Here is a 25,244-nt window from a genome sequence, read left to right on the forward strand (position 1 = left end):
GCATATGACAAGGTCCCAAGAAAGCTGATTTGTGCAGTCTTGTGATGATTCAAAGTCCCAGAAACACTGGCAGAATTGGTGCAGGTTGTGTAAAAGGACTACTAACATAAGCATGAACAGTGTTTGGACTCACAAAGGAGTTTCCAGTCAGAGTGAGTATTTATCAGGGTTCAGCTCTGAGCCTATTCTTATTCATACTGGTGATGGATTTTACAAGCAACCTTTAGCTGATCAAGTTTGATTACATTTGGGTATTCATGCCAGTTTCTGCTGTTGTAATGTATTAAAGTAATGCGTTTGGGTGAAGGAGTTCAAGACAAATTTGAAAAGTTTTCAATAGCATTGCTCAAGTTTTGATAGCTGTGTTGAATGTAAGCTGGTGAGTATAGAGCTGGCATAGGAGAGAATGGGTTGAAGAAGGGTAGATGTTTTCTAGTGGATTCAGTGAGGAACAGTTTAGCTCTGTAAAGTAATCCACGTTTTTGGTGTGTTTTTTATTACTTACTGAACAAAGAGGTCAAATTTGAGGTATATATCAAAAGTGACACCAAAGAGTTCGGTATGGGTGATAGTTTCAATGGAGGTACCATTTGAGGTTAAAAGGGAGAAGTTAGATTTGGAATCTTCAGTAGTTTTGGAGGTGAAGACCTTAAGCTTTTTTTTTTTTTTTTGGCACGAAGGACCAAGTTTGACTTTTTGAGTCATGTTTCAATATAGGTAAAAATATGCTGGGCAGGGACTTGAAGTTCTTTTAATGTTTTGGCTGAGCAGATAATTGTTGAGACATTAGCTTACTGGATAAGGGTAGAGTTTAAAGAATGTAGAATTAGATCATTGACAAATATATTGATATACTGAAGAAAAGATGACTAAGGATAGATCCTTGGGGTCCTCAAACTGAAATAGGGAGAAAGGTGGATGTAGCCTGCATCTACTTTAACATGTTGTGAAACAGTTTAGGGAAGAGTAGGACAGGTTGAGTTGAAACAGTCTGTGGATGACTTTATGATGTGAGACAATACCAAATCCTTTGGATAGCTGAAGGAAGACTGTACACACCAGACTGTTATTTTCATGCATAAGTATAGTGTTTAAGAAAGACAGTAGTGCTGAGTCTGAAATGTGAAAAGGGTGAAATCTATGTTGGGATGGACAGAAATAGTTATCAGATGTAAGGTATTGAAGTAGCTGAGTATGGGTACATTTTCTGAGGATCTGGGAGACAGGAAAGAGGACTACTACTTCCTCCTTTATGTAAGGCTAGGACATATGATTGATTTCAGCAGTAAGGTATTAAGGATTCTTATACTGATTATTTGATAATGACTGCCACAGGATATGATACAATGTCTGTAGCTACTTTGAGATATTTGGAAAATAGTTGTCAAGGATTATTGTGGAGATTTTCAATTGAAAAGATAAGACCACATTTTAAGGAAGAAAGAAAGGTTAACAGCTTAAAGTATCTGGGAGGTGTAGATCAGAAGAAGAGAAGTCTGAATGAGGAGGTCAAAGCTGGAATCAAATATGCTGCAGCCAAGTGGCACAAAGTATCTGGGGTAGTGGTTAACAGAAACATGCCAGTGAAGCTGAAAAGGAGGGTATACAAAACAATGGCACAACCAGTTCTGCTGTATGGCACAGAAGCCTAGTCAATGAAGGCAGAATTGATGAGAAAACTTGAAGAGGTAGAGATGATGTACCTGAGATGCATAGTAGGATGTGCACTGTGGGGCAGAAAGGAATGAAAACATTTGAGTGGAAGTCAAAGTAGACCCAGATGCAGGGAAGGTGAAGGAAAATAGATTACATGGATTCAGTCACATGTGCAGGGCAGCAGAAAGCAAACTGGTAAAGAATATTTGGGACAGACAGGAATAAGACAGGAATAAGAAAAGAGAGACAAGGATGCCCAGCCAATAGATGGCTGGACATATAGCATGAGAGAAGAGTTGGATGTTACTGTCAAAGAAGGTTGAAGAATGGCTCTAAATTGTAAAAAAAAAAAAGGTGGCAAATGTTGAAATGATGCCCTGATCCACATGTAAAATGGGAAAACGGGGACTGAAGATGAATGGTGATGAAGTTTACTAACACTACCCACAAATCATTTTTTTGGTCTTTATGTACATGTCTGCAGAAAGTTTACCAGCAGAATGGTAAAAGTGGATCCTTTTCTGCTAGAGTTTACCAAGCTCAACCTTTGCACAAAAGTTTGCTTAGTTAATTATTTGATAACCAGGTAAAATAACTGGTCCTGCTGACAGTTTGCAGAAATAGCTCAGCCAGCTAGGATAAAGATAAAGACTACATGTGCATATACTTTACTGCAGCTAATTAAACAAAAGATCTTTTGGAGGTGGAATTAGAAGAAACCCACATGGACAAAGGAAAATAATCAAAAATCAAAAGCACAAAAACAGTAACAAAAAAACAGACCTTGTAGTTGTAAGGCATCAAAACTAACCATTACAGCATCCTTTAAAGTATGCATTTGGAACATGGATTCAGCAGGTGGCCAGGGTTATCTTGGGCAGCGAGCACTGAAAATGAATTTGTGAGATGGCTGTGGTGGTGGTGGTAGGGTGATCCTGGGAAGCAAACACTGGATATGAATTTGGGTGGCAGTAAGAGATTACCCGGGACAACAAGTATTAAACATGAATCCAGGAGGTGGGGTGACCCCATAAGATGATCGATAAACAAGTAGCTAGTAGCTGGAAGAAAAACAACCCTTTGCAACAAGCACTAAATACACGTTCATGAAACAAGTGTGGTTAACTCTGGATGACAAGCAAAGCCATGAATATGAGAGGAGGGAGGAGCATGATCCTGGAAAAAAGCAATAAATATGATATTGGGAGGTGGCACGAGTGCAAAAACAGGCCACTGATAAGCAAAGATCATAAAGATGGTATTTTGCATATATGCTTTATAAAGTTCTAGACATTTCTCATTGGGTTTATACTGCACTCATAACCAAGAAACAAACAGCACACAGAATAAAAAAAGGAAGAGTGCTTAAAGGTAATATTGGAGATAAAGCACCAACATCAGCAGTTAAATATGACAGAATATGTGATATTGAGCAATCACATCACTTTTAGACAGGGTTAAAGCACAAGATGAATTATTTTGACCTTCATCTCAAAGTAATGTTATTATAACACTAACATATGTTTAGTGTGCAAGTTTAATTATGTAACATACTCACAACTGAGGTGCTAGTCCTTGAGAGGAAACAAGATGATTCATATTGTTACATAATGGATAAGTTGGTCTATACTTTGTGCTTTGTAAAAAAAATTTTTTTGTAATTTCGGTATGTGTTGGTAGTAGGCATGTGCAATTTGCATGTTTTTAATACCATTATCAGATGAGTAGAAATGAAGTGCAATTCAAATAATGTTATTTTGATGATATAAAAGCAATGAAACATTTCATATGGGGTCTGTACAATTAACACTGTTGCTGTAAAGCAAAGAAAAGAAAAGGTTTGCAGTTTTTTCCTTTGCTAAGTGATGAAGTAAAGTTATTTGAGTTTGCAGTTTTGAATAAAGAAGTTATAAACTAGAAATGATTTGAGTCATAAAATGAGAAAATATGTTCTATAATAAATTTAGTTATGTTGTAAAAGAGATTTTAATTTATTTAACTGCCACTTAGCAAATTAAAGAACACACTGGCATTTTTTTATTTCAATAAAAGACAGCTAGAGGTACAGTGTATTCATGATTTCAAAAGTCAGAAAGGTCTAGTTGTGGCTTACATACTAATATTTCCAAGGTTAGCCTTTTCTTTTCAATGATGTGGTTTGATTGTTAATGTTTCAAAACCCACACCTATGTGTAGCAAACAGTAACATGCATCCCTGGTGTGAACTACCATTATTTACATAAGTTCATTAATACAAAGTACAGCTGGCTCAGCCAGCTCCTTGTGCCTAACCCCTCAGCTATTTAAGAGAATAAAAAGCACTTCACTGTAATTAATGATTGACTTATTACAGGTAGATGCATGCCCCTTAAGTTCTTCCATTGAAGAGCAACAAAAAAAAGAATTTACTATAATAATATGACCCTAGCGATCAGCTTGTTACAGTTATATCCATACCCACTCCAAGCAATTCTACTGAAGAGCTAGAAAAAACAGTCTGTTCCTTCTGACACACACACACACACACACACACACACACACACACACACACACTGACACACTGACACACTGACACACTGACACACTGACACACTGACACACACACACACACACACTGACACACACACTGACACACACACTGACACACACACACACACGTCATTTAGGTCCTTTTTTGTGCTCTGTCCCAAAACTTTCCTTCCACGTTTTTTAATAAAAAAAAAAGATGTCTTCTTCTTTTAAATTGTTGCAAACTGCTTGCTACAAATGTAGTAAAGAGTTTCTACTGTTTATACCCTGCCTGCACAGACAGCTATGCACTCATGTTTTAGTTAAAATAAATACATCCTTTTAAACTGTATCAAACTGCTTGCTACAAATGTAGGAAACAGTTGCTACAGTTTATAGCATTTCCTACAATATTTCTAACAATAAAACAACTCTCTCTCTCCTGTCATTCACACCAAACTTCTAGGTGTTGAGATAGACTGCAACATGAATTTGACACTCACATTTCACTCACCATAAAGAAAATACATACAAAATTGGGGGGACTATATAGAAATAAATAATTCCTCACAAACAGCACCAGGGCTAAAATAGCACAAACACATCAAATCTCTACACTTCTATATGCCTCCCCTATCCTCAACAATCTTAGAACATTTTACATAACTAAACTTGATGCCTACTACAACAAAATTGCAAAATTCACCATCAATAGCCCATATCAAACACATCATGCTCAGCCCTTAAACAACTTAACTGGCTTAAACTTCCCCATCGTCTCCTTTACAACCAGCTTATACTAACTCATAAGATTCTTTACTACCCTGATAAATCCCCTGCATTACAAAGCCTAATACATGCTTACTCCAGTACTAGGGTCTTACGCTCCAACAACAAACCTCTCCTTCAAGTCATTAATGCCAACACCTCTGCAGGAGCTTCCCTCTGTTCAAATGTTATAGGTGAAAATGGAACACTGCAAACTAATGTATCAGCCACAATGTCCTTAGCTCAGTTTAAGAAATCTCTAAAAACACACCTACAAGCTAATTGGATTTGTAACTGTGACTCCCCAGGCTAGTCTAACTCTATCTCCTTCTTGCTCACCCAGGGTAAACACTCCTCCCTTATTTTCAGGCAGGAGCCTTCTCTTTATCTTGCAAGTCTCATTCCTCATACCTAGCTCTTCCTCTCAACAGTTACTGCTTCTTCTAAGTATAGACACTTGGTGTTTACTTTATATTATTATAATACTATGTCATACTGAATGTTATTTTGATTGCACAGTTTAAGGTGTTTCATCTTTGTACCTGTAGAGTATACCATTTTCACCCTACTTTTAGTTGATGTACAGTTTAAAGTGTTATTATCCTAGTTGTATTTGATGCAAAATGTATAGTGTTATTCTTCTGTACCTGTGAAATTATACTTTATTAATCTATGTTATATTTAGAGCTTTTCTCCCCGGGTCTCCGCTAAAAAAAGACTTGTGTCCAGTCTGACTTTCCTGGTAACCAAATGTAAAATAAATAAAATACCCTGCTTGCACACAAAGCTATATATAGTGCACTGGTTTTAGTTAAGAGAAAAAAAAAAATGATCTTTTTTTTTTTTTTTTTTACTTTTAGTGCAGTTTAGACCATGCATGGAGTACTACAACACTCAAATTTGAGTTTTGACCACAAATGTAATACTGACTATTAAAAGCTGGTATTGCAGCAGCAGCTGCTGCTCTTGCCCTGTTTCGGCTATACTACTATCATTAATAATAACAGTAATAATGATAATATTCCTTTCCTGCATTTAACAACAACATAGCAAACATATGCAAATTACTATTGAAGGGCATACAGTGTTTCAGCTACATGGCTTCTGAATACCAATGACTTTTTACTTTTAAAGTTTTTATGGATACATTCAGGCCAATAAATCCAAACCCCACTAGCTGTGGACATGCACTTTTTGAACTTTTTAGGTGACCTCATCAGCACAGAATAAGTGGATTGTATGACGTTTGGTGCAAAGGGTCAATGCTACAAACTGTAGTTCATGTGGTACAGATTTTGATTCCCTCAGCTCTCAGTTGCCTACTGTGTGCCCTTGAGCAAGTCACTTAACTAGCTATTACTCCTGGGTTATCCCTGAAAAGAGAAAGTAGGCCTACCTGATTAGCAAATGGGTATTATCATATCAATATCTGACATCATTGCAACGTTTGCTCCACAGGCAATTAGGTTGTTTAAATTTATGAGCTACTGTGCTTAAACAACAGTATTTGGGATTTTTTAAATACCACTTTTAAAACCTTATTCAGGAAACTGAAAGGGACATGCATTTAAGTTTACATAAAGTGAGCAGACATTTCCATTTGTTAGTTGTACTTTAATTCATACATATTTTATGAAACAAAATCAGGGACAGCTGAAAATGCATCCATTAATACTTATGTAAATGATTTTGCAACACTATGTGTAACAGTTGAAAGAGCTACCTATAACTAGTGAGCATGTAGCTAAGTGAGTCCTTGATAGTTAACAGCCATCATGTCCCAGCAGTAGACAAGGTATAAAATACCACACACTTTTTAAGAAGGTATACCTACCTGAATCTTTATGGGATCAAACCAACAGCACTGACTACTTAAGAAGTTTATTGAGATATGTAAAAGAAATATGGACACTGGTGGAATCAAACTCAGGGTGACAGGATAAAGCTCATTAACAGCTTATAACCTTCTTTTCTGTTTAACTGGGAGACAGTTGCAATATACCATCTCAGAATTAGCTCCTAAGAAACCAACATACCCTCATGTTCTCTACATCACTAATGATGCCACAAACTTTTAAAGCAAAAAGGAAACTGCAGCAGACAGACATGCAGAAATAGCTGAAAGTTTAAGTGAAACACGCTTACAATCATTTCTTTACAGAATATTTTAAATTATCTTACATAATCCCATATGCCATTATTGAAACAGGTCACTACTATTGTTTAAAAACATATTACTGTAAGCAAGAAAGAAAGAGAGGGAGTGGGATTTTGGATGCAGATCTTTAAGGAGAACAATAATACCCATACAGAATATTATATTTATAAAGTAGCAGAAAGAATTCTAAGAACTAAGGCAACATGAGAATGGAGAAAAGGAGATCTTTCCAATAGTGATGACTGCTAGTAGGGGAATAGAAAATAGGCAAGTGGGAGCTGGAATTTACTGGAGAAACCTGGCAAAGGAACAGGATATTAGGAGCAAATACCTCAAGCAGGAAAGGTAACAGAGTTGGATGAGGCCAAGAAGACATCTGGATTGCAAGCTAGAGACTGCCTTCCCTACCATAGCTTGATCTCAGTATAGCCAAAAAGAAAGCGATAGTAGAATTATAAGTGAAAGATCTGCTCTGGTGGAGAGTTTAGTTGAATCTAGAACAGAGCCACCTGTTAAAAAGGGATAATTAGTAGGACATACAAAATTTTGCATTATAACTATAAGAATCAATCACAGGATGTTAGAAAAGACTGGGAAAAGAGATTAGAAAGCAATTTACAAGAAAACAATAGAAAGACATATGTATGGCAACAAAGTATGCAACCAAGACCAGAAGGCTTAGGATCTTTCTATACTCCAAGCAGACTTCAAAAAATTCTTCCTCAGGTAGATAGCAAACATTGGAGGTGTGATGCAGAAGAAACAGATAACTGAGAACATGTTTTAGAAGTGCAATGAGTTGACAGATTTAAAAAATTCCCCACAGAGTACCCTAGCAGAAATATTGGGTGAACAAATTGTTGTAAGTAAGGAAATTATTATTTTGAGCTGGGATGCAGGATCTGAATTGCTTAGACATAGCAAGGCCTTATTAAGTTTAATTCTGTTGGCTGCAAAAAAGCAATTACTAGAAAATGGAAATCAAAGTCTATACCAATGGTATTTGAGGTAATGAATACTATAAAAGAGAAAAAAGAATTGGAAGATGGATCTTTAGAAAAGGGAATGAGCAAATTACATAGAAGTAAATGGAATTTGTGGGAATAATGCATGTATAATACTGTCCAGAAGGAGGAGTGAAGTTTAAGGGAAAGCAGGAATTCAGCAATTTTCTGTAATGCTGGACTGATAGTAGCAAAGAAAATATAAATGATATATATTGTATCAAAATGGAAAAATGTTCAGGCACAGAAATTCCAGAATTGTTAAGAATGTAGTACATAACATAACTTGATACTGTCTGAAAAATGGTCGCACTGTGCAAGAGAAAGCCAAATGTCAACAAAGGAGACAGAAAAACTTTCCACTGAAAGTGTTGATCATTTAAAAGTTGGAGGATGCTCAGTGCTACAAACCACAGATAAGTATTGAAAAAAGTGGTTTATGTACGGGATAAAACATACTGCATTTAATATATTCAGATCATCCTACCATTAATATGTATGATTCTTTAAGTCAGATATCATTGTTGCTTTTGTACATGTATTTTGATACAGATGGCAGAGATTGCTACAGTTCCTGTTGCTGTCAGGTATTTATCCAGGGGCCATGCAACCATAGAGCTCTGTTTTAAACTAAGTCATTTGAAAGGCAGTTTATTTTGAGCACACAGTTTGAATTCCACAAACCAAGAAGCATAACTTTTTTCTGCATCGAGGAAATAACTGGAAATAAAACATGGCTCAGTACATACTTTCCGGACAAAACTGTAAAAATAAAACTGATCCTCTCTATACACTTTATATCTATGGGCATAAAAATAAATCTTCACATCACTGGCAAACATATGTTGCTACTACACTAAAACGTTGATGTAGTTTTTTTTGAAAAAGCTGATGTAGTTATTATCAGATACTTACTTAAATCCGATGATATTGGGATGTTTCAGTTTTCGTAAGTGCTTAATGTCCGTTTCTTTAATGTCCCGGACTTTCTTCACTGCTACTTCCTCTCCACAAAACTTGCCAAGGAAGACTGCACCTTGAGCTCCACTGCCCACCCACTGCAGGTCTGAGATCTCCTCAAAAGGAACCTCCCACCGTTCTGCAAAACAGAAAAAAAACACAATACGGTTTAAAAGCAAAGAAATTTACAACACAAAGTGCTACGTTTTCTAACATGTAAAGCACATCAAAAATATATGTCTCAACTCAGAAACTCTTTTCAATAGTCATGAGATTGTCTTATATCAGTTCTTGTGCTGTTTTCAGACAATGTCTATAATGCTATCACTCACTATCTCTTAGGACTTACCTGTTTCAACTACTCCATGGTAAGGATGCCGAGATGGGAAAAACTCAGCAGTAAGTAAACACATGAGTAAAGTGGAGTTTGCTATCCTACCTTCAAATATATTTATTTGTTTTGCTGCTGATTTTTTTCCTGTCTGACATTTTCAAATACCAGACTGTCCTTTAGTAGCTCCATGATCTTAATCTTTTCTTACAGCTTACCTACACTTAAAGCATGAATCTTTCCACCAGACTGGGGATGCTATCTGCCATCTTACAAGCATGACTTTTGAGAGTGTGAGACAACGGCACCACTAATGAAAGAACTGTAGCAATTGTAAGTCAGCCTTGCGGTATAGACATAGGTAACCTATGTGAGCTTAATGCAACAGGGTTTAAAGATGAAACTATAGTTGCTGGATAGATTTGGGAAAGAAAGGGATTCAGGTACTACAACACGACTTATGTCAGAGACCAAGGAACTAACTGCTGATGAATTTCTACTAAAGCGGAGAATGAGAATTTGTCAGGATGCTTATGGCAGTTGCACTGTCAAGAATGGTGCCCATTCATGTTCAATGCACATCAGGCCCTCAAGACAGTATATAACTGACTGCCTCTGGCTGCTGTGGTACACCTCCTTTGCTCTTTGATCCCTGGCTTAAATAAACTTACAGCTGCTGAGATTGTCATCAGTGGAGTCATGGGCCCCAACCAGAAAGAGTCAGAGTGAGGTAAGAATAGTAAGGAATAGCTTAGGACACGGAGGACGTTAGGGGTTCTGGACAGTGATAGGAGTGTAAGTGATCACAAATGCAGAGGAAATAGTCCGGCAAACTCTAGAACCAGACATATGAGCCTACTTCACAAATAAATCATGTTGGGGAGGCAGATTTGTCACGCAGCAAGTACTCCTTCTCTAGAACAAACTTCCTCTACAGATCAAGCAATGTGACATACTATCTTTCTTTAAGAAGGTATTAGACAATTGAATGGCTGTTCATCAATTCACCCCCAGTATGACTAGCCTATCACTTCTTGGAAAGGGAGATAATGTCTGAGGGTGGGTACTGGTAAGACATGAATGGCCATGTAGCCCATATACTTTATACATTCTATGATTTTAGGAAATGAGGCAACAGCATAAACATAAGTGAAAAAAGGACAAACCCTGAAGTTGCTTTTTTATTGCAGACAGAGATATGTACAACTGTAAAAAATACATAAAATCTATGAGTGAAGGAATCTCCATAATAAAGCAGCTTTTGTCACTGCTGAAATACTATATCAGTGAGAGGATCCCTACAATAGCAGGTTTCGCTTTTCTCAAAAAGAACAGTGACTCCAAAGTTATTTATATTTGTTGTAAGGATACAGCTTTCCTGAAGTGGAAAAAAAGTTTTTTTCTGATTTCAATGAGTTAACTCTAGACCTTTTTTCTAATACATGCACAATGAAGAGTTGCTGGCAATTTGGTTTAGAAAATAAAAAGTGAATGTCAGCAATGGATCTAAGATAGTGTACCTTTGTTTTTGCAATTGTGAAATTGCACACAGCATCCACTTCAGACATTGTACCTTCATCTTTACAGCTATAAAATTTTCAGAAAGGCCTCACTCGCTCCACAAACCAATTTTCACCTCTGCTTTTGCATTTAGCTCACTGCGCCTTACACCTTGTGACAAACAGAAAGTTAAGACTCACTGGAAAGAAATGTCCTTAACTCAACATATTCCTAGCCTATGGAATAAGTTCATAGGCAAATACTGGGCTAAATGGCCTGGAGGCCCATTTTAAGCCAAGCTAATAGCCAAAGGTCAAAATAAAACCCTGCATCTTATATCTAAAGGGCAAAGACACTAACCATTATGCCAAATCCAGCCACCTAAATCCAACCAGTATTACTCTGTCCCTGTAACAGTGAATTTTCAAATAGCCCTCAGTTTACAACCAGTGTATCTTTATCCATGCAACTGTGAAAAGTCAAGTACTGTTCACTTGGTAACTAGCATAATATCATCCTTACAACTACAACATTTCATGTAATGTCCACTCAATTACTCAAGTACCTTTGCATTTCCAAGTATGAAATTTCAAGTTATGTCCACTTTGTAAACAATGTACCTTCGTCTCTGCAGCTTTGAGATTTCAAGTAGTGTCCACTTCACTGAAACCATTGTACTTTCCTTTGTAACTGTGAAACTTCCAAGTAGTGCCCAGTTCATACTGACCAATGCACCTTTATCTTTGCAACTGTGAAACTTCTAGCCAGATTCAAAAAGAGCTGCTCTTAGTGTTATTCTGAAAGACTTGCCATCAGTGTAAGTGACTCACTTTGGTGTAAAACCTATCTATAACCAGGCTTGCTACAGGGACAGATTACAAAGCACCTACTCTCAGTGGTTACTTTCACTGAGAGATCAAGCCTCTTGGAACCGAGCCCATCAAGGGGTCTATATCAGAAGATCGAAGTTTCAAAACTTCGAATCTGATATGGTCGACACCATATGATCGAAGCCTTAAAACTTTGAATCTTTTAACGGAGATCTCCATACAGAGTGGAAAGGGAAGACTTCCGTTTTCTGCACTGTAGTGCAATCTTGGGTTTGGTATATTTAAGTAGTGGGAGGTGTGGGGGGTGCAGGGCGGCTTACCCCCCTGCTTAGAGCATTTGAATGGTTTGTTTTTGTAGGTTGTTGTGTTTTATTACATTTCCGATGTTTCAAGACTTTGATTATATGGTGTCGATCATATCAGATTCGAAGTTTTGAAACTTCAATAATGTAATATAGACCCCCATCAAGTAGCATCCATCCACTTCATAATAACAGAACCAATAAGAATCCATAACCAGTGTAATCAAAACTTTAAACATCCCAAAACTCCATCTTGGGCTAATGTCTGTGGATTTTATTAACAAAAGCTTAGGTTTTTCATTCTTTATAGCATGAAACTTCTTCAGAGCTAAAGTCTTACATCATTTCCCATTCCTCTTAATGAATGGGCACCCCAATTTTGCTGCCTACATCTACAATACATTATTAATACTAACTTTGTCATTTGCCCTGGGAAAAATGAAGGATCCTAAAGCAGCTGTCAATACTGCTCTCTATACTCAAGCCTTGCTTCCCAGCCCCCTTCCCCAATATATACTGGGGAACTTTGTCCAAAACAAAAATTCAAAACCTTTCAAAATCTATTCATATTGATAATATTAGAAGTTATTAATAATAGGTTGAATTATATGTTTAGTAAATGTTAGGAATTCAATGATTTCACCATTTTTTTAGCTCAATTGTAATTTCATTTTATGTGCAAGTATATATTTTAAATATAGTAATTTCTTAACTATACTTTAAAAGGTTTTTAAATTATATATATTAATAATACAGTTGTCTTTTTTAAAATACATTTACCAAGTAATGTTAAATAGTAGTGGACATATTTTGCACTGGAAATGCTTAGTGCATAATATTGTACCTACGCTTTTCTTGTTTGTTTCTTCAAGAATTTTAAGTGGAATGACAATGTAATTAAGCACTAGATGGGGTTATTTGAAAGGGAAGGGATGCAGCACAAGTAAACCAATGTTTGCAGTACGCCAAATAGTGGAAAATAAGTTCGAGATGAGGAAAGAGACCAACTGGGCATTCCCAGACTTGGAAAGAGCATTTGACAATACTCCAAGAAAGCTGATTTGAGCAGGCATGTGATGGTTTGAAGCCCCAGAAACGGTAGAATTAGTACAGGCTTTGTACAAGGACTCAATGACAAGAGTATGAAGAGTGTTCTGACTCGCACATGGTTTCCCAGAAGGAGTGTGCATTACAATTCAGTTCACTACAATAGCAAACAGGTCAGAGAGGACAGATCTACAAAGCTGCCCGCAGTACACAGGTAATGTAGCATTACAACTAGACTCTGAATAGCAACTTCAGCAAATGACAGGAAAAGGGAATACAAAACTGAAGGCACATGAGATGAAACTGAGTATAACAAGAAAGTTCACATAGCAGCAAATGGTGGAAATCAGAAAACACTGAAAACTGAGACTGAAGAGAAACAGTGAAACAAGTTAACAGCTTCTAGTTTCTGAGAGGTGTGGCTAAGAAGGGAGGTGTGAATGTGGAGGTCAAAGCTAGAATCAGTGGGGCTGCAGCCAAATGGCAGTGTGTAAGGGGTAGAGTGTAACAGAAGAATTCCAAAGAGGCTGAAAAGGAAGGTCAACAAAACAGTCATGCAACCAGTACTACTGTATGGTACATAAACATGGGCAATAAAGGCAGGGCAGTTGAACCTAGAGGTGACGGAGAAGTGCCTGAGATGGGTGGTAGGATGCACTTTGTGGGATGAACAAAAAAATGATGAAGCCAAAGTAGCTCCAGTTGCAGAGAAGGTCAAAGAAAACAGATTATTGTGGTTTGGGCACACATGCAGGAAAGAAAACATTTGGTGAAGAAGATTTGGAAGAGACAGGAAGAAGTACAAATAAGGATATCCAGCAAACAGATGGACAGACTGTGAGAGAGAGAAAATCTGCAACAGTCAGGCATGACTCTTGACTAAGGTAGAAACGTGGCACTGACTGATTCAAGAGAGGCAACACTTAAGACAACAACCTGACCCCTTGTAGAAAATGGGAAAAAGGGGGTTGATGGTGATGAAGATGATGAACAATTCAACAGCTTGTACAATGGCTTATGTAGCACTCATACTAGTGAAGCACAATTTACTTGCATTTTAAAACATCACTGCTTTTGCAGCAGTAGCTACCACACTATGGTCAAAATTCAAGTCACCCTTAATACAGTCGATAAGAACAGTTATCTCTGTATGTCTTCTTACAGGATGTACTTGGTTAATTAAGTCCGCTGCATACACCAACCAGAGACATTCCGGGGTGCTAGCATAAATTATTCAAATTTAAGCTTTTTTCTCATACTGACTTTCTTTGTTTTTCAGAAACTCTACAGTACTTACCAGTTGAAATGCTTACCCAATAACAAGTATAGTTTACCCTCATCACATTGTCACATGCTCCTTGTTTTCACTTTTTATCAATTTCATCAAGCTAGAACCACATTCACAATCTGCACTGAAAGCATGAAATGCTTCACAACTATTGAGCACACTTCACAAGACACTAAACTGTTCCTTATAAAGTAGAGATGACATAACTGCATCAATTGGCTTAATGGTGCCACACTGGATTTTCTCACTGCTGATGTATCTGTAGTCTGAGTATTCCTTGTACAGAATTTTACTGAAACCTTCAAGATCCAAAATACACAGATCAAAGTATATTTCTAAGAAAAGTTTATTAGCATGTTTCTTTTTAAGTAAAAATCCTTTGCATGTAAAAAGTTTTCATACTTGAATACAGAATTGACTATTAGCTATTCTTCAAATGTTTACACACATTTGGCCTACGTTTCATACGGTACTGTAATAGTTGGGACTTCATCACTGAAATGTATCAAGTCGATCAAGTACTGTACATGCAGCTTATTTATTCTTGCATGTGCAACCTGACTGCATGTGTTGTAGTGTCACAATTGCTACAGAACAATGTCACAGGTCAGACAATTCAGCAAGTAGAGAATGCGGAATGACCAAAACACTGTGAACTGAGGATTTTTTAGTTTGTCTATACAGTATTTGTTAAATTGGATCATTACACAGTTAATACTGACTTTGTCATTTAACCCTGACAACTGTGAGACATCCAGGTGCCAGTATAGTTCCCTATACTCAAGTCTTGCTTCTGAGCCCCACTACCACCACACATGTGGAGAACCTTTCTCCAAAACAAAAAATAACTTTTTAAAATCTATTAATTTTGCTAAGCTTAATAGTTATTATTAATATGGTGAATTATATGTTTATAAAATGTTAAGAATGCAATGATTTCACCAATTGTTTTTAGTTGAACTGTAATTGTATTTGCTGTGTGAGCATATATTTTACACATAGTGATTTCTTATTTATACTTTAAAAGGTTCTTCTAGTTCTCTGCAGTAATGAACTAGAACATCTAGAACATCTTGCTTTATCTTCATAGCTCTCACTGCAAAAAATATGAATAACCACCAAACCTTATTACTTACAGAGGCTGATGTCATTGCTTTTTTACTTTGCATGATGCACAGTTAATCAACTAAACATGGCTTACACTGTTCTCAAAGTTTTCATGTCTGTCAATACAGTGATTTGTTTCTAGGCTTCATCAATCCCTACATTTACTCTGTGAGCTTCACTGTGCTTTTCTGTCAAGTACAAAACAGATTGTTTTTTTAACATTGCTTAAACACCAATATATTTCCTAAGCATCATGAAAGCATCACCAATGTGAACATGACCATTTTTTGGAAGTTTAACTTCTCAAATATAACTTCAGAATGGCTTCAATAACAGATGTTCAGCCTCAAGCATTTAGGTAAATAATGTCATCTGGTGCTCCGGGTTTCCTTCCACATACCAAAGACATGCATCTGGAGTGTTTCTCCCCAGGCCTCTGCTGAAAATGGGTTCTATCTCAGTTGGACTTTCCTGGTAAACAAATGTTAGATAAAATAAATAAAATAAACAAACACAGCTTAGTAGACATATGTGACTTTGCTCCTAAACTTAAAATACAAATGAATATTGTCCAAACAGCAATGTTTATGCTTTGTAATCTCTGACATAATGTCACTCTTGGTGACACTATTAAAGCAATCCACAAACCAGAAGCATTGCTAGGCTGGGATGAAGGGGGCAGCCACCCCAGATGCAAGGTGTTAGGGCGCCAAATTGGCAGATGACGATTGGTTGGTACTGCAGTAAAGGCATTCATTTACACACTTATGGAAATTAAATACTGTTTTGCTGTAAGGACTGAAGTGCTTGTTTGATGGTAATAACTTGAAACAGGCCATTTGCTACAAATGCAGAAGGATTATTTATTTATTTATTTTTTGCCCTTCAACTTAGAGAGTTGGAGGGCACAAAGAACCTGAGAGATTAGGAGCAACAAATTTTATTTATATATTTATTTAATTTCTTTCAACTTGGATTTGGTATAGATTAGAGGAAAATAATCCTTAATGAAGAGCTGTAAATTGGAGAACACACCTTTTTGGTTTGTTTCTAAACTTACAGTTGATGGGCGTCCAATAGTGGACTGGCACTAGGCAATGGATTCATAGGTAGGTACTAGGCTATTGGCCCTAGGGCCTATATAAGCCTAGCCAAATGGCACCCTGTCTTTCGCCACCCATGAAAATTATTTTCCTGTGCCGCTGTCGAGCAGAGCCACAGAAGTGATCCCCGAGGTGAATTTCTGATCTCCCATCCAATCATCAAGATTTTTCTTGAAGAGTGCTAATGAGGAGCTTTGTTTGATACAGATAGGTAGTTTGTTCCAGAGTATGGGAAGTCTCTGGGACAGGAATATATCCCTCCAGCATGTTCTGTTTATTGTGGTGACAAGGTTTAGGTCCTTAGAGCATGTAGCTCGGAGGGATTGGGATTTCTTTAAGTTGAGCATGTCCAACAGCTCTCGGTTTGACATAGCTTTGTATGTTAGGCAGAGATTGCCTCTGAGTACACGATATGCGACGGAGTAAAGCTGGAGTTCTTTGAGACGGTCTGCATATGGGATCTGTTTGAGGCTGATAATCCTCTTTGTGTGGTATTTCTGTGGCCTTTCCAGTTGTTGCAGATGTCTTGTGAGGTACAAACCAAAAGGAGTGTTGTACTCTATAATGGGTCTAATGAGTGACGAGTAGAGGGGAACAATGACCTCTTTTTTCCTGGATGAGAAACCTTTTTTGATGAGGTATGCCACGTAGAAGGATTTCCTTACTACTGTGGCAATGTGATTATCAAAGGAGAGATTACTGTCCACCTGTGTCGAAAGGTCTGTTATGACATTTTCGGTGCAAGTAGACTACCACCTATGTGGTAGTTCATGGGTATAGAGTTTTTACCAAAAGGGATGACAATGCACTTTTTGGCATTGAGCTTGAGGTCATGGCTTTGACACCAGGCATCTGTCTCAGTGAGGCCCTTTTATAGGATGTCCACATCGTTAGGAGTTTTGATTATGGCTCCTAGTTTGCAGTCATCTGTGAACTTCATTAGCCAAAGACCTTCTGTGTAAGCCTGTTCTTCAGAGAAGTAGATACCAAACAGGACAGGACCCAGGACTGGACCCTGTGGTACTCCACTTGTTACTGTTCTGAAGTCGTATTTGGAGTCTGCTACTTTCACAGTGTGGGTTCTGTCAGTGAGCCAGTTGGCAACCCATGTTGTGACATAGGGATTTATACCTAGTTTAGTGAATTTATCTATAATTCCAGAGTGGGGGATGGTGCTGAAAGCCTTGGCGAGATCTAGATAGGCTGTGCGAACCACCTTACCCTGATCTACGGCTTTGGTGACCGCTTCAAAGAAGTCTATCAGGTTTAGGAGACATGATCTGCCTTTTACAAACCCGAACTGGGTAGGGTCCAGAGTTTGGAGATTACCAATGTCATTGTTTATAAATTCCATGATGATACGTTCCATAGCCTTGCAGACCAGGCTCGTCAGGCCTCGTAATGATTTTGAGGTGAAACTGCAAACTGGACTAAAGGTTTGTCTAGGCTTCTAACCAGTGTCTGCCATCATCAAATGCAGATTAACTATCAAAAAACATCAAAATGAAACCTGAAATTGTGCACAGTGATAACCCAGCTACAGCTCTTCCACAAACACAAAAGTGTAATTTTTTTTCCTCTCCAAGTGAGTGGAAGAATGACATATTTAGCAACATAATTAAAAGCAAAACATTGTTATTCGGAATATTCACATCTTCGGGTTGCTGCAGTAATGGCATGCAGTGGAAACTATGTGAAATTTTAATTACAGGGATAAAGGCAAATTGACAAAACAAAATGTGTTCTTGGAATTCTGCTTTGTGTAGCTTCACCAAATGCACAACGTGGAATACAGGAAAATATATTTTCCATTTGCTCCCATGTCAGAAAATGCAGATATATATAGACTTTAGTCTTAAAGCAGCATATCAAGATTTAATTTCCTTGCTAACATAGGTAAAGAGGAAATTTTGCTTCCTTGTGTTTTAGTAGAGAAGAAGAAGCAGAGCTGTTGAAATCTTATCAATTCAACTTTGTAAAAGTAGAATCACTGTTGATTTTGCAGGAAAACAGCCTTCTTTTTAGATTGTTTATAGGGTGATGTCAAATAATACACTGTAAATATGTGCAGATGTACAACTATATCCAAAAAGATTACTCAGTGGAAGCATTGCAATATCTTTTTGTGTACTACTTGACATAGAATCTGCGGCATAGGAAATTTAAAATATGACTTAACATTAACATTGTAAAATGGGAAAATGTGTACAGTGATGCAAGCAGATTAAGAAACATTTATCAATTTCACTTAATATCTTCTAATAAAAATATGTGAGTTTGTTTCTCTTTGTTTCAGGTAATAGTCATTTTATCACCGACTGCTTTTTGTTTTAAAATTGGTGAAAGTAATCCAAGTTTCTTTGAAGTGGAAACATTAATTGGTTACTTTTGTAAACTGGAAACCAGATTAATAAAATAAGCAAAAAATGAAAAAGGAGGGTTTCCCCAGGATGCTACTTTTTAACAATTAAAGAAGTTGAAAAAAAGTTTTCTGAGGCACAGAGCTTCCTGACATACTGCTTTCATACCAAGTTAAAACTGTATTTTATAAAAGAACAATACAGTAACTGTCATCAACGGGAAAGTAGATATAATGATATAAGACAGAATATATAGAAGATACACAGAAGGTTGCATGATAAACACTTGAAAGTAAATAACTTTAGAAGGTGAAAAATACAGATCAAGACAAATATGGAACAAGCTATCAACAAATCTTCAACATCAGAGGGGGAGAGGTTGATATTAGGGATACATTACAAGTTTCTGGGATAACAAACACCTGCAAAAAACAATAACACTATTATCTGACCTGAAACTCCTGTGAACCCTGCAGTGCAGTTCAACAGTCCTTCTGACTCACATTCCACATCAGCTCCATAAGCTGGTCTTCTCCTTGCTATTGTACTGGTCTATAGCCGGTGCTACAAGAGAGATTGCCCCCCACTGGAGATGAAGTCTCAGTGCGGGTCATCTCTCCCACCTCAACCAAACTCTTTGTTACAATCATGCTGTTAACAATGAATTACAAACAAGTTACATCTGCACGTCTCACACTCATGTACACCACAAACATGTCACACACTCCTCCATCAAAATGTGAAAACCATACAACCACCACCTCATCCATTAATCCACACTCTTCCTCCAAGCAAGGGGGTCAGTTATTCTTTCTCCATATTACCTCCAATTGACCAAACCTGCAAATTCACCCCAAACATGCCTAACCAAACTTAAAACACATCTTACAATCTTATCATTTCTTATTAAAAACAAATTTAAAACACCACACATACCAGAAGTACAATGTAATTTAAATATTAAACAAAGTTACCATATTCATGAAATACATGAATACACCAATAAAGCTCCTCCTAAAATGTGATGATGTACATAAAAATTAAGGGAATATTCTAGTAAACTAAATTCTCCCTCATCTTTATTATGACAATGGACATATTACTACTACATTAAATTCAAATAAAACTGCCAGAGAATATGTAACAAAAGAGCTGAGCTATATGAGTGGATCCAATACCATTCAGCTGATATTCTGTGAACAAAAATATGCCTAAAACCCCACATTCTGCATCATGAAATCATTTCATCAGGCTATTCTTTCTCAGGCATATGTATAAGCAAAGCAAGGAGCACTGCTACTTTCATAAAAAATAAATGCATCTCTTTTCTTTTCTATGGGCACTCTGCAACTCTCACATACTGAATGAGTAGAATCAGTAAAAACATCTCTAACCAGTAAGCATGTAAAAAAAAAAATTAATAAAGAAAACAAAACAAAAAAAATGCACATATGTATTTTGCATATAAATAATCCAAAACATCTAGAAGTAAATGTCAATGGTTTAATTCTCACATCTCCTCAGAATTAGTGATCTTAGGAAATGTCGATATTGCTAAGACCAATGACCAAAACCAGCATTCCATCCCTACCTGAACCTGTTTGGGTATATCCAGCTAGAAAGTCAAGTTACATGAATCCACATCTAAGACTAGTGCTCATATTCTAAAATACGCAGTCTATACATTGGATCAAGTACCACATGCCCTTACCATAATGAACACTGAGAATTACAAACATTTTACAATAAATATGTTTCAGAAACTCCAAAAATAAAAAAAAGATGCACTTCTTGTGACTGCTGTAAAGAAAACACGAATAAACCAGCAATTCCAAAATCTGGAGCATGAGTACTTTAATTCAAATCCGACAAGTATCAGCAGACTTTTACAATATAAACAAACTGCATTCAATGAAAAAAATTCTGCCCTACATCATGCAATCAAACCAGCCTAACAGATCAATTACAAAGTTAAGAACATTGACTCCTGCCATTCATAAAATGTCACATTTTCATTACTAAATTAAGTAAATAAGTAATGCATATATATATATATATATATATATATATATATATATATATATATATATATATATGTGTGTGTGTGTGTGTGTGCGCGTCTTATCACACTAAAGGTATATAACCCATAATCATCATTATTTCAACAACCAGTTCTAATATTTAACATTATATAATATTAAAAAACGTCATAGGGTCATGAAGCAACAAAATGCATGTTTTAACAAAAAGAAGGGACACAGCAATGAAGTTAATTTTACTGGTCTGCACTTAAGCACACATTTGATGGTGTGCTTATTAAAGCCTGTGTGTGTGTGTGTGTGTGTGTGTGTGTGTGTGTGTGTGTGTGTGTGTGTGTGCTGGGGGGGCGTCTGTAATTTTAAGTGCCATTCCAAGTTTATTTCAAAAAGTATTACTATCACCCCCTAAGTGATCTGCCACCCAAACACAAATGTCCAGACGCCCGTACTCATTTTTTAAAATGACATATTGACGCTCAAAAATTGTCTGTGACAGCCTTTTAGTTATTTACTAGCATAAAAAGTGTCACAGAGTGGGTATTTTGCTACATGATTCATGCCCACAGACTCAGGCAAAGTGTTTATGAGTATCAAAGGTCTGCTCCACGTATCAGATTAAAGACAGAGCACACATCAATTTTACACCTTCTCCCTCTGTCTTTATTACATGCGATCCCAAGTCTGATGTAGTAAGTGGTGACTATAATTAATTATAATTTACACTTTTGTGAGACTATTATCTTACCGGATTTAGCTAAGTTCTCTATATTAATATGTTTGTTGTGTAAACTGTAATGAATTGGCCACGGTTGTGAGTAACTAATCCTTAAGGTAATTATATCCAGCACATAACTGTATTTGTATTCAGCTGGTAAAGACCATTAATCAAATGGCACATATTTCATTCCTGAGTATGATTCTGACTCCTGAGTAATGTATTGAAAACCACTCCATTTTCCCACAACAGTCTTCTGCGAACACATGACTTTCACTTATGCAATTCTTTCATAATCATAACCTAGCTACAGGTTCATTTATAATACCTTCATTTCCCTTTGCAACACTTCAGCACTTGCCCTGAAGAACATTAACATTTTAACCATATTTTAAAGCATACCCAATCCTACTGTTTATTTTCCATAGTTACAGCTTCCTCAGTGTATACATCACATAGTAATCACACCAGCTCTCTCTGCCCTCCCCTGCTTCAGGTCTGCTTGACACTTAGGATGACACCTTATATCTTCCTTTAAAACAAACTGCAAGGCCTAGCTCTCAGCTGTACTTTAGAAAACTCCATGAAGATAGCAGCGCTGGCACCCAAAGGGCATCCAAACATCTAACTTCCTTTAGATAATGGGCCACATTCCACAAGACTTGCTCTTGTTGCTGTTAGAGACTAACTCCTGTGTAAACCTGCTTTATAGAGAGGCCTTAAACCAGAGTGTGTCATTTACACAGAGGTCAAGTTTTTTTGGAGTCTGACACACTGAGAGCATATGGAGAGCACAAAGAGGAGGGAGGATTATTTTTCCTTTTCAGTTTTTCTTATGCATAGCTTCTCTTAACTTGTTATTAACCCATTCAAAGAACATCTGGTTCTGTCCTCAGAGAGGGTCTGAAATGTTGCCATTAGAATAATTTTAGCATCTTGCTAAAATGGGCTTCCCTACTGTCATATCAACATCTGTACATATGTCCAATCTGAGCACATTTTTACTGCTTTTCAAGTACTGCCTCCTGCATCCTGCACACACTCTATAGTTCTGTTCAGAAAGCTAAGCAAACTTATTTCCAGTTTTAATACATTATCCATAGCTACTGCTTCCTGTTACAGAACTTTGTGAGTGACCGGATGACAATGTTTTAGCTGCCATCAGTAATGTTTCTATATGAAACAGCTAGCTTATTGCTTCAGTATATTGGGTGTGGTTGACCAGGTTATCATTAGCAACATATTTAAGGCCTTTCTGGCTGCAGTTTAATTCATATAACTATATTCTATTTCTCAGCTAGGAAATGGTAGTATTGAAGGGAATGGTTGCAAGTGACTGTCAGTAAAGGATTTAGCTAAAGTCTCTGTTAAAATATAGCAGTTGTTCCTAGAACTTTTGTTTTGTATATCGAGGATGAAATTAGGACAATAATTTGTTTTAAAGCTTCTGCCTTGTACTTTTTATTTTTTAAACACATTTATTGAATTACCACTTGTGACATAGGCACATTTACATTTATACAAAAATACTCAAACTGTATTAACAAATTAACAGTAACAAACATTATACTTTACATATATTGCTATATATCATATATCCTAAGCAACATCACATAAATTATTCAATTCCTGCCACGTTTTTTAAAGAAACATCTTTATTAAACCATTTACGACATAAATGATCATACATTTACATAAATTAAAACAAACTACACCGACACAATCCTAGTTGCAAGCATTTTACATCACAAACCATACAGACACACTCCCAGTTGCAAACATTATATATCACTTAGAATCTACCTAATTATTTTCAGTCAAACATTACATAGCTCATTTATGGCCTGCCTTCTATTAAACATCATTCCTCCCTTGTATGTATTGTTCTCACATTTCCCATTTTTTCCTATGTAGTTTGCTCCTACCGTTTCCTAAAGATCTCATTTCCAGTTATTTTATCTCTGTTACTATATTCACTACTTCTATTACAGTTGGTTTATATTTTGATTTCCTTTTTCTAGTAACTGCTTTTTTGGCAGCCACCATAATTAGAAACAGCAAGGCCTTACCATGTCTAGGCAATTCCGATTCTGAACCATAGCTCAGAAAAATCATTTCCCTCATCACACCAATCTGCCCACCCATAATCCCCAACAGTGCATCTCGCAGGAAATCTTTAAAGTCCACCAATCCACCTCATTCCCAGAAAATATGTTCCCAAGTATCTCTTTCTTCCCCATCACACCTCCAACATATGCTGTCTACCTGAGGAAAAATTCTCTGGAGTCTACTTGGGGTATAAAAATATCTATGTAAAAAGTTCCAAGCAAAAATCCTAAATCTTCTAGATTTTGTTGCATATCTGGGAGACATACATATATCCTCCCATTGTTTCTTTGTGAATTGTTTATCCAATCTCTCTTCCCAATCCTTTCTAACCTCCTCTGATTGATTCTTATAGTTATCATGCAATATTTTATATGCTGTACTAGTTATTCCTTTTTTAATGGCAGCTTTGTTCTAGATTCTACTTAAAACTATACCAGTGCTGGTCTTTCGTTTAGGACCTCCCTATACTCTGATATCAATCCTTGATAGGGAAGGCAATCTCTAACCTGCAGTCCAAATAAATGTGTGGCCTTTTCCCATTCGATTATCTTTCCCTCTCTAGTTATTTGCTCCCAATACCCTTTGTTTTCTTTGCCAGATTTCTCCAATAAATTCCAGCCCCCTCTTGTCTATTGTCTATATTCCTAATTGCAGTCATCCCTATTGGTAGAATCTCCTTTCTCCAGTCCCCTGTTGGCTTAATTCTTACAATACTTTCGGCTACTTTATGGATATAATATTCTGTATGATTATTGTTATTCTCCTTAAAGGCCTGCTTCCAAAATCCCAATCTCTCCTTGTTTCTTGAGCTTCCCTGTTTAAACATCATCCTTTTCCACTCTGAATTATAGTTTTCTGCTTGTGCTAAGTATAGGAGCCTTAACTGTGTAGCTCTGAAATACCCCTTCAAATTTGGTAATCCCAATCCTCCCTGTTCTACTAGAAATATCAGTTTGTCCTCTTGCCATATACCCCTACCAGATAAAGTCATTTAGCTCTTTATTAATTGCTATCCACAACTTCTCCTCTGGTTGATAAATATATGCCTGACCTGTGTATAAGACTTAAGGGACTGAAAACATTTTGACTACTTGTATCTTAATATCCATATAACAAACCTTCCATTTTCTCAGTTTTTGTATTATATTTTGTTTAGTCTCTTCCCACACATCCTTAGTTGCCAGACCAGTATCATTTTTAATCCATACTCCTAAATACTTCATTTTATCATGTTCCTGTAAATACAGATATTGCTGAACCAATTTGTGTCTGGAAACATAATTTACCTCTACTGCCTTTGTTTTAGCTTCATTATTTTTGTATCCCAAAAAGATATGAAACTATCTCAAACTGTTCCACAACACTGTAAGGTCTATTTCTGGTTTTGTCAGGTATAAAATAATATCATGTGCAAATACAGCCAGCTTTTTTTGACTACCATAAGAATTATATCCTTGAA

General features: G+C 36.7%; 1 protein-coding gene across 5 annotated transcripts in view; it reads right to left on the minus strand.

The window, feature by feature from the left end:
* MAP3K12 (mitogen-activated protein kinase kinase kinase 12) overlaps positions 1 to 25,244 on the minus strand; it is a 1,100,073-nt gene that overhangs the window by 363,353 nt on the left and 711,476 nt on the right. For all 5 annotated transcript variants that reach the window (XM_044083918.1, XM_044083919.1, XM_044083920.1 and 2 more), the window contains one exon: positions 9,010 to 9,193. In XM_044083918.1, the coding sequence (XP_043939853.1) occupies positions 9,010 to 9,193 (184 nt within the window). The remainder of the gene's footprint in view (positions 1 to 9,009; positions 9,194 to 25,244) is intronic.

This window comes from Protopterus annectens, chromosome 9.part0 (assembly GCF_019279795.1).
Source record: "Protopterus annectens isolate FY-2018-M chromosome 9.part0, PAN1.0, whole genome shotgun sequence".
Taxonomy (NCBI): domain Eukaryota; kingdom Metazoa; phylum Chordata; order Ceratodontiformes; family Protopteridae; genus Protopterus; species Protopterus annectens.